The sequence below is a fragment of the Schistocerca americana genome, chromosome 3 (genome assembly GCF_021461395.2).
Source record: "Schistocerca americana isolate TAMUIC-IGC-003095 chromosome 3, iqSchAmer2.1, whole genome shotgun sequence".
Classification (NCBI taxonomy): Eukaryota; Metazoa; Arthropoda; class Insecta; order Orthoptera; family Acrididae; genus Schistocerca; species Schistocerca americana.
Window position 1 is genome coordinate 329,337,619 of NC_060121.1, and position 14,980 is coordinate 329,352,598.

The window sequence follows — 14,980 nt, forward strand, 5'->3', positions numbered from 1 at the left end:
GTGTAGACACTTCCAAAAAAAAAAAAAGAAGAGGTCTTAATATATAATCATTCCAAGGTGGAAGGATGCACTTTCACATGAACATCTTATGCATAAATATGGAAATACTGTGATGTTGTCAAATCTTCATCAGCAGTCCTACCCATACTTCTTCGTATCACTTAATGTACAACTGACTGTCAGAAAAGGAACTGCCATGTTGTCTTTATTTTGTTACCTGATGTGGCTATCACCTTCTGATAACACATTTGCTTTTGATGGCTGGTTAATATTCAAAAATGTATCTGAATGAATGTAAATGATTTATAAATAACCTGCTAAGTACAATAAGAGCAACTCCCATTCTGTAAGATGAGAATGTGTTTCCAGAGTGGAAGTTGAAACCTTGTCTTAGCCTTTTCAGTAATAATTGATCAAACACAGTACCCAGTACCAAGAGTCAGAAGTTTATCCTAGAAAGTGACAGCCTTGTTTTACAATCTACTGATTGTGATATGGGTGTGGGAGGACAATATGGGCTCGAGTTTCTCGTGTCTGGATCTAAATGAAAGACCATACAGACTAATGAAAAGGAAATCCATCAGCTGATTACCTGTAATCTCTCAAGAGTCTTGTCATCATGACCTGTGTGTACTTTGGTGACAGTACACCATTTATCACGGTATGTATCATAGCATCCCATCAGAAATACTGACATCATCCCCCCTGCAAAAAGAAAAAAAAGATGTTATTTTTCAGAGAAGTTTCTCCCATTTGTCAACAAAATACACCAAGGTTCTCATGATACTGACATTTCCAGCTTGTGTGCACACTGGTACTTAACCTTCAGAAGAAGACTTAGTTCAAAATATTGATATCAGACTGTGCAACAAGTTGTGTGAGAAATTGTGTAATAAATTTTGTTTTCAAAATGTGACAGCTGAATACCTGCATGCATACATTTATTAGAAGTGCAAGTACTTTACAAAAAGTTTAGGACCAAAAGTATATGAATGCATTGACCAAATGGAGATCATTTTCTAGTTAGGATACAAGGTCATGGACAGTGTTCGATATTTGGGGCTATGACACTGCAGATTCTGAAAAGCCTTTTAAAATGCAGTGTGAAAAAAAGTGGGTAAAAGTGTCTCATTATTAATGATTGCCATTTTATATATATTTGTGGTACTTACAATTTCTTGTCAGATTACACTTTTCTGATTTTAACAATTACAGCTCCTATTAATGTAGTGGAGTTTGATTAACACACATGCAAGTTATGAGAGTCTGATGCTATTTACACACATTTCCTACAGCTACAGCTGTACTTTGTAAGCCACTGTGTGCTGCGTGGCACAGAACACTATGTACCATTGGCATGTCACCTTTTCCGATTACATTCACGACTGGCATGTGAGAACTATGACTGCTAGTAAACCTCCATGTGATCTCAAAACACTCTAATATTGTCCTCATAATCTTTCTGAGACATATATACACAGGATGACTGCTGTAGATATGTATGCTCTTGGAATTATAACAGTAAAGCACACTGTGATGCACAACAACACTCTTGTAGCACTTTCCACTGGATTTGGATGAACATCTCTTTGACACTTTAAACACTTACTAAACAAAACCTTTGTTGAAATGAGTTAATCAGCCACACGCATTCAGAAATAAACTGTGTTCATTATAGTAGACACATCAGTAAATTAACTAAAGTTGCAGAATTCTGCTACCTTACCACAGACAGAAAGTCATAAATCATCCTCATCACCCATTATACAGGGTAAGTAAAAAAAAAGACTTTAAAACTTTGGAATAATACAGAAATTTATTGAGAAAATTTACAGAATTGGTAGATTTGTTACTTTGTAGCAAACAACCTCAAGTGTCATATAAAAGTGTCAAGTGTCATTTTGGTTTGTTGTAACTGCCATTTGTGATATGGAAAACATCCAACCAGTAACTTCCCACACTCAGTGCAGCAAATCAGGTGCAACTTGTGCAATGGCAGCATAGATTCAATTTTTCAGAGAGGCTAAATTGTTTGGCAGGGAAGGAACCCACACACAGTCTTCAATGAAACATCAGAGAAAGAAATCCAGTGCTGTGAAGTCTGGGTAGTGAGGTGGCCATGCAATTGGCCCTTCATGGCAAATCCACTGACCTGGGATGCAGTTATCATGGAAATCTCCAACTTTCATGAGCAAATGAGGTGGTGAACCATCTTGCTTGTAGTAAACCATCCCATCTCGATCATCTTTATTGACCTGTGGAATTAAAACGTTTTCAAGCATATCCAGATACACAATGCTAGTGACAGTTTTCACAAAGCTCTTTCTAGCTGCACACTTTCAATTTCATGCTTCACAACATTATTGTGTCAAGTCTAAACTTTAGGCCTACGTGTAGGTTCTTTAGCATATAAGGTGTGAAATTTACATTGAACAGTTATTCCAGAATTTTTTTACTGAAACCAGAAAGCACAACAAGCATTCTCTGCAACAGTGGAAGTAGTCACTTTGTGCACTATGCTGCCACTCCTGGTAGTGGAATGGGTTACTGATGCTCTACATGAATCAAACTTGAGGTTGTTACCTATAAAATGACACATCTACTAATTCTGTAAGCTACCTCAATAAAAACACTTGAAGACTGAGTACAAAAGTCAGTACTGTTACTACAAAATATTTCCAATGGTTTAATTTTCAGAATACACATCACAGAGATGACAAAGACTCATCAGAGATGGTGTATTGTTGTTCTGACATAAAGACACAGGATTTTGTGAGTTCACGAATGATCGGTAGTTTCAGACTGCATTTTTATCAGCAAATATGCACACATTTGCTGAGCATTAACATGGAGAGAAGTTGTTGAAAAAGGAAGATGTGCAACTCATGAAGCAGTCATTTATGTCAATGGATACAAATACTACAAATATGTACAGTTTAAGAAGACAAACACCATTTGGCAAGCGTATGTCAAACAGGAATTACTTAAGAATCTAATTTTCAGCCAAGAAAACTCCATGATGGTGACTGAACAAGTGTGTGTTAGGCATGTCTGGCAGAAATAACCACATCTTACTTAGGTTGTCTGGTCATTTTTCCCCAGACATTCAATTCAGATTCTTTTAATACTGTGAACATACTGTCACTAGGTGAAACTCTTGGAATGTTAAGTACTTTACCTACTTTATTTTTTTGAAGCACTTGAAAAGTAACATAAATTTTCTGAAACTGGAATGTCTATTGAAATGCAAATAAATAAATAGCTGATTGTATTCAGTTAGTGATCACTGACAGTTCATCACCTCATGTTGTTTGGCCACTGCTTGGGGTAAGACAAATTAAAATAGTATCAAGCCATGCTGAAATGTGACTTCTTAATTTTGTATTATATTACAACTGAAATGATGTATGGCATTGTTGGCTGGAAGGCCCCATGTGGGGAAGTTCGGCCGCTGTATTGCAAGTCCTTTTTAGTTGACGCCACTTCAGCGACTTGCGAGTCAATGATGATGAAATGATGATGATGAACACACAACACCCAGTCATCACGAGGCAGAGAAAATCCCTGACCTCGCCGGGAATCGAACCTGGGACCCCATGCATGGGAAGCAAGACCGCTACCGCAAGACCACGAGCTGTGGACTTTATACAACTATTTTTAATTAAAGAGCATTTGTTCATTACAAAGTACTATATTACTTTGCAATTGCTCTCTTTTTTCCTATCATCTTCAGCTAAGTAAAGGAACCTTCTTAACATTCACCTCAGATTATTTATGGAAACTGCATAAAATATAAACTGGGATATCTCAATTGGAATTTGAACCTCACTCCTCTGAAGTATGAGCTCACTGTGTTATCACTGCACAACCTCACCATGTGTACTCAGGCCCAGTCATTCAATAACAGTGATCACCAAAGAAAATAAGTAACATTCTGAGGATTACTGCAGAGATTTTACACTGCAATTTCACACCAATCATTGCACTCTTGGGGATTGGATCAGTAGCTATTTTCATTCCTTTACAAAACACCATTTCTGTTAGAAAGGTTTTGAGCCATGGATACCACCACCAAACACAGGAACGTATGGCTCTGTCTTTTGTATTCAGTGAACTTTGGTGAGAAAAGAGGGATAGTTTGAGGGAACATTAAAAAAAGAAGTGAAAGTCACTCAGATCCCAGTAACACAGGTCTCCAGCTGAGAGCTGTGAAGATGAGGGGAAGCCTTCGTTTTTCCCATTTCACAGGTATGAAAGATTGCTTTGTGGTGGATATGAATAGTTTTGGTGATATGGAATCTCCTTATCAGACTCCTTACCTAACTGAACTGTTAATACATATTTAGTTGAAACTGAAGCAAAAACACTCTCAGACCACAAGAATCCCAAGTAAAGTGGTTACATACGTATTGTTCTGTTATAGAATTCCATTCAAAACTTGATTAAATGTCATTCTAAAGGCAATATGTTCCTTTTCCTGATTAAAATTGCAGTATTTTTTCCATGAACTTTGTAATAATTTTAATGTACCTCTTGTACTTATGAAGGATGAGGAAGCTGAAAGTCTTCAGATTTTCCCCCTCCTCCTTGTGAAGCACAACAATTACAGCATTGTTCCAAGTTTGAGGATTATCTTCCTTGCCAGTGAGTCCATAAATAATTTTGCATGCCCCAGGAAATGTAATGGCTATAGTTTCCCACCTCTACTTTGAGCCCATCACAGTACCATTACTTTCCCTCCACCTTTAATCATTTCTGCTGCAACATTGTCATCTTCTGGAGCCTTTCTTTTCTTCATACCTCAGATAGTTCAGATAGTTTTGCACTACCTGGACTTACTTCCAAAATGCCATAATTTTAATTGTTAACTATCTTCATATCTGATTAATATTGTGAATTATAAAAACATTTAAGATATCCTTGAATGCTTCTATAATTGTCTCCATGTTGTTACTGTATCATCAGCCTTCTCATTTGGAAAAATGTGATGCCTATGCACTGTAGGTTGAGTTAAGAATATTCACAACAACATAGACAAAATTTCCATCTAAGACATTAAATGGCAACTTCCCTCAAATGTGGACACATGCTGAAAGAACACTCCAGTACCCATTCATTATACCATTAGAAACATGCCTACATATTCATTCATACAAATTAAATATCTAGGAGCAACAACACAAAGTTACATGAAGTCACACGCACTTACAAACTCAATTTTGAGAAAAGTTAAAGAAAGGCCAATTTTTCAGAAAATTCTGTGAAAATACAGCTCATCTGTAAACACTGCCAAATATACACTCTCACATTACCTACTCTTGAATAAAACTCAAATAGCTGGGATCTGTATTCAATTCAGCTGATAAGGAGCATTGGGGAAAAAAGTTAAAGCTATGCTAAGGACAGAAATGTTAGTTCTTACAATATGAAACTCTCAACATACGTACATGCTCAGGAAATTTAAATTCACCATTAGCTTACTGTTAAAGACGTAAATCAATTCTTTTTTGACCTCCAGTAAAACCATCTGACTGCAGTCTGCAACACTATTATACCTTTTTGTCCTGTTCCAAACCAGGCACCCAGCACCACGAGATCAGCAGCATCTGCCATGGCTCCACCAAACAAGTAGTCCTTTTTTACTTTCAACCAATGACGCTTGCCAGGCTCATAAGTGCTCTGTAACCAATAAATTAAAAAGTGAAAACTGTGTAACTGCAAAGTAATTTCTTGTAAATTGGTTGAGGGCATGAAATGAAAACAAACACACAAGCTTACATTTTCAGACTGAAGTAAGGTAATCTGAAGAACTGCAGACGTGTATCTGCAATGACAGCAGACTATGGCTCCAACAGAAAGAACACACAAATGGACAGGAAGTAACTAACAGATAGAAATGTATGAGACACTTTAATAACCACGATGTGATGGACGCAGTCAACTAGCTTGGAAGCAATAGCCAGCACTAGCAATTGTGCAGTATGGAGAGGGCCATGAGGTATTTTTAGAACTGAGGAAGTGGAGAATATACAGATAAGAAAAAAACTAAAGAAAAATGGAAACCAAATAAATAATGGTCAGACTATGTTGGAGAAAGGAAACAGAGAAACATGAACAGGAAGATGATGAAACAAGCATAATTATAGAAGAAGATAAGAGGAAGAAATATGAATAAAAGGGACAAAGTTGTAACAACATGAAATTAAATGGAAGACATGACAAAATAAATGCAAAGAGATTAACACATAAATAGTGTGGTTGTGGGTGTTGCTTTTAGTAGCTCCCAGACACTTCAGACTGAGTGTAATTTGAGAGAAGATACCACGGCAAGCATTAGTTTGGTTTTCCAACAACAGATACAGAACAAGTAATTCATGCAGAGAAAGGAAACAGTCGCAAAGAGAATGTCTTTCTGCTGTATCCCCTCATTTTTATAATACAGAAGCCATAGGCTTGTTATTATTATAGCATCCTACATTCAAGCATTACTTGTGTCATAATGGAATTTTAAGCTCTGTTCCCTGCTTGCACAAAAGCACGAATTGAAGAAGGTCTGCCTTCCTGCAAGAAAACTTTTTAATCCCCAAACATGTTTCACAGATGTAGCATCCTCAGTGGTTTATTTATTTATTTATTTATTTGCCCTTCGACTGTCAACAGAAATCAACCGCTAGTCTTAATTAATAAATCCCAACATCAATGCTGTAATTGAACTGTCTTGAGATGTACTTTGTTTTTATTTGTCTGCAAAATGCATTGTTACTATTTTTATGTTTAAAATGACATGTTTTTGTTACCACTGGTGAACTGTGTTATGTTGCTGTGGCTTATACATACTTTTCAATCCAAACAATCGGCTATGTGTTGTTCAATGTGTCCCTTCTTAGATATTCATGGGAAAAAAATCTCCCATGATGTGAGTTTCACATTTTTTATTAAATGAACCTTCACTTTGTGGTCAAAACTGGGCTGCCGCTCCTTTCCCAGTTCTAGATTTATTTTATGTATAGAGGCCACACACTAGAGATGAAAGTGATTTTTCTGGATACCAGATAATGGATGTTCGGCCATCCTATAAGATGGGTAGTCAGGTATCTGGGAACTGAATGTTCATCCAAACACGGCCATGAAGCATGTTGTAATGGGTAGATCTGATCAAGCTTGTGAAGATAAAGTGCTGGTGACTGGGTTGATATGGGTAAATTTTGGTGCTGTTGTTCATGAGTGAAGCAAGTAAATGACACTGACTGACTGACTTTACTTTTTGATTTGTTGCAAATGTCAATCACCTTCACTTGTCATTGTTGTTGTTTGACATTAATATTGAAAGTAATTTGTTAATCGCAAGATAAATTATGAGAAATGTCATTTGAGACTATTTTTATAGAAACAGTGACAATAATAAGTCTCCTGTTTGTTTGTCATGCTGAGATCAAATTTCTAATAGCACAGAAGAGAGAAAAGTAGATTTGTGCCAAAGCCTTAGCTGAACTCTTATTTTGAATTTTTTATCACACTGATCAACAAGATGTTTGATTATTGATGTGATGATTACTATTGTTAAGTAGATACCAATTTATCAAGCAAACAGTTTAATTATCTGAATATAATAGAGGGAAACATTCCACGTGGGAAAAATATATACAAAAAACAAAGATGCTGTGACTTACCAAACGAGAAAGCGCTGGTAGATAGAGACAATAAAAAACACACCAATACACACAAATTTCAAGCTTTCACAACCCAAGGTTGCTTCATCAGGAAAGAGGGAAGGAGAGGGAAAGATGAAAGGATGTGGGTTTTAAGGGAGAGGGTAAGGAGTCATTCCAATCCCGGGAGCAGAAAGACTTACCTTAGGGGGAAAAAAGGACAGGTATACACTCATGCACACACACATATCCGTCCGCACATATACAGACACAGTCAGACATAAGTAAATGTAAAGAGGTTGGGTAGAGATGTCAGTCGACGCGGAAGTACAGAGGCCATGATGATGTTGAATGACAGGTGATGTACGAGGGGCAGCACCTTGAAATTAGCGGAGGCTGAGGACTGGTGGGTAACGGGACGAGAGAATATATTGAAGGGCAAGTTCCCATCTCCAGAGTTCTGATAGGTTGGTGTCAGTGGGAAGTATCAGACAACCCGGATGGTGTAACACTGTGCCAAGATGTGCTGGCCGTGCACCAAGGCATGTTAAGGCACAGGGTGATCCTCATTACCAACAATCACTGTCTGCCTGTGTCCGTTCATGCGAATGGACAGTTAGTTGCGGGTCATTCCCACATAGAAGGCTTTACAGTGTAGGCATGTCAGTTGGTAAATCACGTGGGTGCTTTCACACGTGGCTCTGCCTTTGATCGCGTACACCTTCCGGGTTACAGGACTGGAGTAGGTGGTGGTGGGAGGGTGCATGGGACAGGTTTTACACCGGGGGCGGTTACAAGGGTAGGAGCCAGAGGGAAGGGAAGGTGGTTTGGGGATTTCATAGGGATGACCAAGAGGTTATTAAGGTTAGGTGAACAGCGGAAAGACACTCTTGGTGGACTGGGGAGGATTTCATGAAGGATGGATCTCGTTTCACGGCAGGATTTGAGGAAGTTGTATCCCTGCTGGAGAGCCACATTCAGAATCTGATCCAGTCCCGGAAAGTACCCTGTCAGAAGTGGGGAACTTTTGGGGTTTTCTGTGGGAGGTTCTGGGTTTGAGGGGATGAGGAAGTGGCTCTCGTTATTTACTTCTGTACCAGGTTGGGAGGGTAGTTGCGGAATGCGAAAGATGTTTTCAGGTTATTGGTGTAATGGTTCAGGGATTCAGGACTGGAGCAGATTCATTTGCCATGAAGACCTAAGCTGTAGGGAAGGGATCGTTTGATATGGAATGGGTGGCAGCTGTCATAATGGAGGTACTGTTGTTGGTGGGTTTGATGTGGACAGATGTGTGAAGCTGGCCATTGGACAGATGGAGGTCAACGTCGAGGAAAGTGGCATGGGATTTGGAGTATGACCAAGTGAATCTGATGGAACCAAAGGAGTTGAGGTTGGAGAGGAAATTCTGGAGTAGTTCTTCACTGTGAGTCCAGATCATGAAGATAATATCAATAAATCTGTACGAAACTTCGAGTTGGCAGGCCTGGGTAACCAAGAAGGCTTCCTCTAAGCGACCCATAAATAGGTTGGCGTACGAGGGGGCCGTCCTGGTACCCATGGCTGTTCCCTTTAATTGTTGGTATGTCTGGCCTTCAAAAGTGAAGAAGTTGTGAGTTAGGATGAAGCTGGCTAAGGTAATGAGGAAAGAGGTTTTAGGTAGGGTAGCAGGTGACCAGCGTGAAAGGAAGTGCTTCATCACAGAAAGGCCCTGCACGTGGGGGATATTTGTGTATGAGGAAGTGGCATTAATGGTTACGAGAATGGTTTCCGGGGGTAACAGATTGGGTAAAGATTCCAGGCATTCAAGAAAGTGGTTGGTGTCTTTGATGAAGGATGGGAGACTGCATGTAATGGTTTGAAGGTGTTGATCTACGTAGGCAGAGATACATTCTGTGGGGGATTGGAAACCAGCTACAATGGGGCGGCCAGGATGTTTGGGTTTGTGAATTTTACGAAGTAGGTAGAAGGTAGGAGTGCGGGGTGTCAGTGGGGTCAGGAGGTTGATGGAGTCAGGTGAAAGTTTTTGTAGAGGGCCTAAGGTTCTGAGGATTCCTTGAAGCTCCGCCTGGACATCAGAAATGGGATTACCTTGGCAAACTTTGTATGTAGTGTTATCTGAAAGCTGACGCAGTCGCTCAGCCACATACTCCCGATGATCAAGTACCACAGTCGTGGAATCCTTGTCAGCCGGAAGAATGACGATGGGTCGTTCAGCCTTCAGATCATGGATAGCCTGGGCTTCAGCTGTGGTGATGTTGGGAGTAGGATTAAGGTTTTTCAAGAAAGATTGAGAGGCATGGCTGGAAGTGAGAAATAATGGAAGGTTTGGAGAGGGTGATTTTGAGGAAGAGGTGGGTCCCGCTGTGACGGAGGACGGAACTGTTCCAGGCAGGGTTCAATTTGGATAGTGTCTTGGGGAGTTGGATCATTAGGAGTAGGATTAGGATTATTTTTCTTCATGGCAAAGTGATATTTCCAGCAGAGCCTATGAGTGTAGGACAGTAAATCTTTGACGAGGGCTGTTTGGTTGAATTTGGGAGTAGGGCTGAAGGTGAGGCCTTTGGATAGGACAGAGGTTTCAGATTGGGAGAGAGGTTTGGAGGAAAGGTTAACTACTGAATTGGGGTGTTGTGGTTCCGACTGTGTTGACTAGAATTTTGAGGTTTTGAGGGGAGTGGAGCTGGAAGTGGGAGATGAGTAGATGGGAGAGACTGGGTCTGTGTGCAATGAGAGGAGGTTGAGGTTTGTTGGAAAGGTTGTGGAGGGTGAGTGAGTTGCCTTTCCAGACGTGGGAAACCAGGAGATTGGATAGTTTTTTGAGGTGGAGGGTGGCATGCTGTTCTAATTTTCGGTTGGCCTGTAGGAGGATGCTCTGAACAGCCGATGTGGAAGAGGGAGAGGAAAGATTGAGGACTTTGATTAGGGATAGGAGTTGACGGGTGTGTTCATTGGCCAAGTTGATGTGTAGGTGAAGGATTAGGCAGGTGAGGGCTATGGATTGTTCGGTTTGGAAATGGTATAGGGACTGATGGAAAGAAGAGTTACAGCCAGAGATGGGAACTTTAAGTGTGAGGCCTTTGGGGGTAATGCCAAATGTCAGACAAGCCTGAGTAAATAAAATATCGGAGCGTAATCTGGCTAGGGCGAAGGCATGTTTGTGGAGGGACTGTAAATAAAACTTAATGGAGTTGTCATGGGGATGTTGTGAGGGTGACATGGTATTAGAAGGTGGAAAGTGTAACATGAAGCTAAAATGAAAATAAAAATATATGAGGAGAGATAAAGGTGAACTAGAAAGCAACTGGAGTTCTGGTGTGAAAAAAGTCGAAAAAGTGTTGGTTAAAGCTGAGCTATGTTGATCCTGTGGTGAACTGAGGTTGGTAAACAACAATGTGCACAAAGGTTAAGTAGTTGTTTTGCCTCCAAAATACATTAAAGGGTGGAGAAATTAGGGAAAATTTTGAAAAAACTGCGGGTAAATGTATTAAAAGGACTGGTTATGTGGTAGCAGATTATGAAAATGAGGCTAACAATTGTCTGATGAAGAAATAATAACATTAAAACCTGTGGGAAGCTGCTAAAAAATGATTGGTTATGTGGGAAAAACAGGAATGGAAGTAAAGCAAAACTTGTTAGAATTAGCCGAAATTGTTGTTAAATAGGTGAAAGGAACTGAAGCTGTGAAACAGTATTCATGAGATTACACGAGAAATGTTTGTAAACTGGGAACAGTGGATTTTAAAGCAGCGGTAGTGTTGAAAGCGGTAAAAACTTTTTTGGTTATGGTTTGGAAGTAAGTTACATATTATTGAGTATATACAGGCAGGATAAACTTGTATGGTAGCTTACGGTAAAAAGGGAAGGTGAATACAAAGTGAAACTACTTGCACAAACAAAAAGAGAAAGTAAGATGCCAGAAAAGATTTCGAAATGCAACAGTGACAATAACAAATGTAACTGTTGGGTTCAAATTAATGATATGAATATAATAGAGGAAACATTCCATGGGGGAAAAATATATATAAAATGAAATCCCCAAACCACCTTCCCTACCCTCTGGCTCCTACCCTTGTAACCACCTCCAGTGTAAAACCTGTCCCACCACCACCTACTCCATCCCTGTAACCCGGAAGATGTACACAATCAAAGGCAGAGCCACGTGTGAAAGCACCCACGTGATTTACCAACTGACATGCCTACACTGTAAAGCCTTCTATGTGGGAATGACCAGCAACAAATTGTCCATTCGCATGAACGGACACAGGCAAACAGTGTTTGTTGGTAATGAGGATCACCCTGTGGCTAAACACGCCTTGGTGCATGGCCAGCACATCTTGGCACAGTGTTACACCGTCCGGGTTATCTGGATACTTCCCACTAACACCAACCTATCAGAACTCCAGAGATGGGAACTTGCCCTTCAATATATTCTCTCCTCCTGTAACCCACCAGTCCTCAACCTCCGCTAATTTCAAGGTGCCGCCCCTCGTACATCACCTGTCATTCAACATCATCTTTGCCTCTGTACTTCTGCCTCAACTGACATCTCTGCCCAACCACTTTGCATTTACATATGTCTGCCTGTGTCTGTATATTTGTGGATGGATATGTATGTGTGCGTGCGAGTGTATACCTGTCCTTTTTCCCCCTAAGGTAAGTCTTTCCGCTCCCGGGATTGGAATGACTCCTTACCCTCTCCCTTAAAACCCACATCCTTTCATCTTTCCCTCTCCTTCCCTCTTTCCTGATGAAGCAACCTTGGGTTGCAAAAGCTTGAAATTTGTGTGTGTGTGTTTTTTATTGTGTCTATCTACCAGCACTTTCTTGTTTGGTAAGTCACAGCATCTTTGTTTTTTATATATAAACAGTTGAATTAAATTAATTTGGGTTGTGCAAATGTTTTTGTGAAATGTACCTATAAAAAACATTGAAACTAACAGAAAATATCCAATGAAATATTTTTTTGTCTAACAGGTATTTCAGCTATAAAAAAATCATTTGAAAATGAAATACTCAGATATATTCTCAGTAATTAATATAGGTACAGCTGCTGCTGTGCCTATACATCATCATTAGCCAAACCTGGAAGAAGATAATCATTAACACTGACATAAGCAACTGAGTATCTGAGAACAGTTTGAAAGGAAATTGCTTGTGTGTATGAACACTGCAAAAGACAAGAAATATCGTCATTTAATAGCAGAAATTATTTCACTAGACAATGAACCATTATCCTTCAAAGGGAGGAGAAGATTTACAGGACTTGTAGAAAAATCTTTACCCTGCTATAAAATACTAAACCAAACACACATTTTCCACAAAATTGTTCCTGCCATCTATGATAGAATTTATGAAAAAAATGAAGAGAGATACTGCAGGTGTTCTCATGGTTTATGTAATGTCTGATATATGGGCCTGTTTGCATAACTGCTTCCTGAGTTTCACAGCTCATTGGTTGGCTCTTTAATTCCAGTCAGAACAGAGTTTTGCTATGAAATCTATCCTTAGCTCTCACACTGGAGGAAGCATGGCAAGGGGTCTTAATATCATCATGGATCACCAAGATTTTCACCAAAGCAAATTACATTTACTCATTCATGAAAGCGATGCTAACATTGTGAAAGATGCTTAACTCACTGAGTTTCATCCATTCACTTGAGAGGGTTGCAACTGAATCATTGAAGGAACAGGAACGATCACTACTGATATACATCTCACAACACATTTCAGTCATTTGAGCTCTACTGGGAGATTCAAAAGGAGTTATATTTATCAGAACATCAGCTGCTGTGAGATATCAGAACAATGTGCAATTCCTCTTTTCTTTTAAGTAGAGCACCTGTTGGGACAAAAATGGGACACATCACTGTATATGAGTGACCAAAATGTGGTTACTAATCTAACATCTGATCAGTGATGTTTGATGGAGCTGTGCATTCAGCTCACAAAGTCCTTCAAAGAAAAACCAAAAGTAAGTTCTAGTCTTTCTTGGTCATCCAAAGTAATACCACATGTTGCACCATTAAATAAGTATTTAGGGAAGGCTGAGAGAACATAAAGAACATCTGACTTACTACACAACAGAGCCTCATTGAAAATTGAATTAGAAATTCATTTTAGCTTCTCAAATAAAGGTCTGAATACACTTGACTGCAACCTTTGTAGGCCCAACATCCCAGGCATACTATTTCATGGTTGTTGAAGCTGGAAGAGCTTGGCAGAAGATCCCAATGGAATTTTATGAAGAATCCTCCATATGTAGTAGTTCATGTCCAATGCCTGCTAAAAGAAATTGGGGAGATAAGACTGAATCAGTTGTGACTTGCAAAGCTCACTACATGTTCTGGGGTAGTTTTAGCAAGGTGTCAAATGAAAATAATGACAGTGCAACATTAAAGACATACTGACTATAATATGAAGGCAATTTGAACTGACCATAATTGCAATCCTTATATTTGGTTGTCAGTTAATGTGACACAGCATGTGAGTTTGACACAATTTGTCAGCTTTATCTTTCAGCTCCTTACAGCAATGTATACAGAGAAAGACTTTTCTGTTACGCTGACCATATTTTTCAAGAAAGTGAAATTTCTTATTACCAAGCAGAAAAAGAGCATGTTTATTTGCCACAATTTACCTATATTTCTGTATGAGTACTAATTTATTTTTTTGTTAAAAGGAATAATAAACAGTGAATGTTAAAGTACAGAGAGGTGCCCAGTTTGACTTTGATCATTACCTCTTCAAGATCAAAATGAATTTCATCCCCCTCAATAAGTCTATGAAAACCAGAAATAAAATTCATAAATATGACATCGTGAAACTCAAAATCAATCAAAATGTATTGGAACAATACCACCAGCAACCGACATTTGAATCTCATAAATGGACGGACATTGCCTCCAAGATCTAACAAGCAGCTAATACTGCAATCCTGACAGCTAAAAAGAGAAAGCATAGATGGTGGAATGAGGTTTGTGATGAGGTGGTGGCCCAAAGAACAAATGCCTGGAAAATATGGAACCCAACCAGGAGACCTGAAGATTTGGATATATTCCATGAAGTTCGAAAACATGCAGCCAAAACTTTACGAAGGGCTAAACGATTGTATGAGAAACAGCAGTTAGAACAGATTGATCAGGATTTCTGAAAAAACAATGCCAGAGACTTCTATCAGATGTTCAAGTTGAATTTGAAAGGATACCAAGCCCCTAGTCTTTGTTTTAGAGACAAAAATGGAAAGGTCGGCCTGACTAACAAAGAAAACTGCACAATCATGTCTCGTTATTTTGAAAACCTATGTAATTGTGGTGAACTGAAAGAAAGATTCA

The 14,980-nt window shown here is 39.3% G+C and overlaps 1 protein-coding gene across 6 annotated transcripts in view; it reads right to left on the minus strand.

The window, feature by feature from the left end:
• LOC124605280 (DNA ligase 3) overlaps positions 1 to 14,980 on the minus strand; it is a 640,740-nt gene that overhangs the window by 228,325 nt on the left and 397,435 nt on the right. For all 6 annotated transcript variants that reach the window (XM_047136859.1, XM_047136858.1, XM_047136854.1 and 3 more), the window contains 2 exons: positions 5,556 to 5,679; positions 593 to 705 (listed from right to left, as the gene is read on the minus strand). In XM_047136859.1, the coding sequence (XP_046992815.1) occupies positions 593 to 705; positions 5,556 to 5,679 (237 nt within the window). The remainder of the gene's footprint in view (positions 1 to 592; positions 706 to 5,555; positions 5,680 to 14,980) is intronic.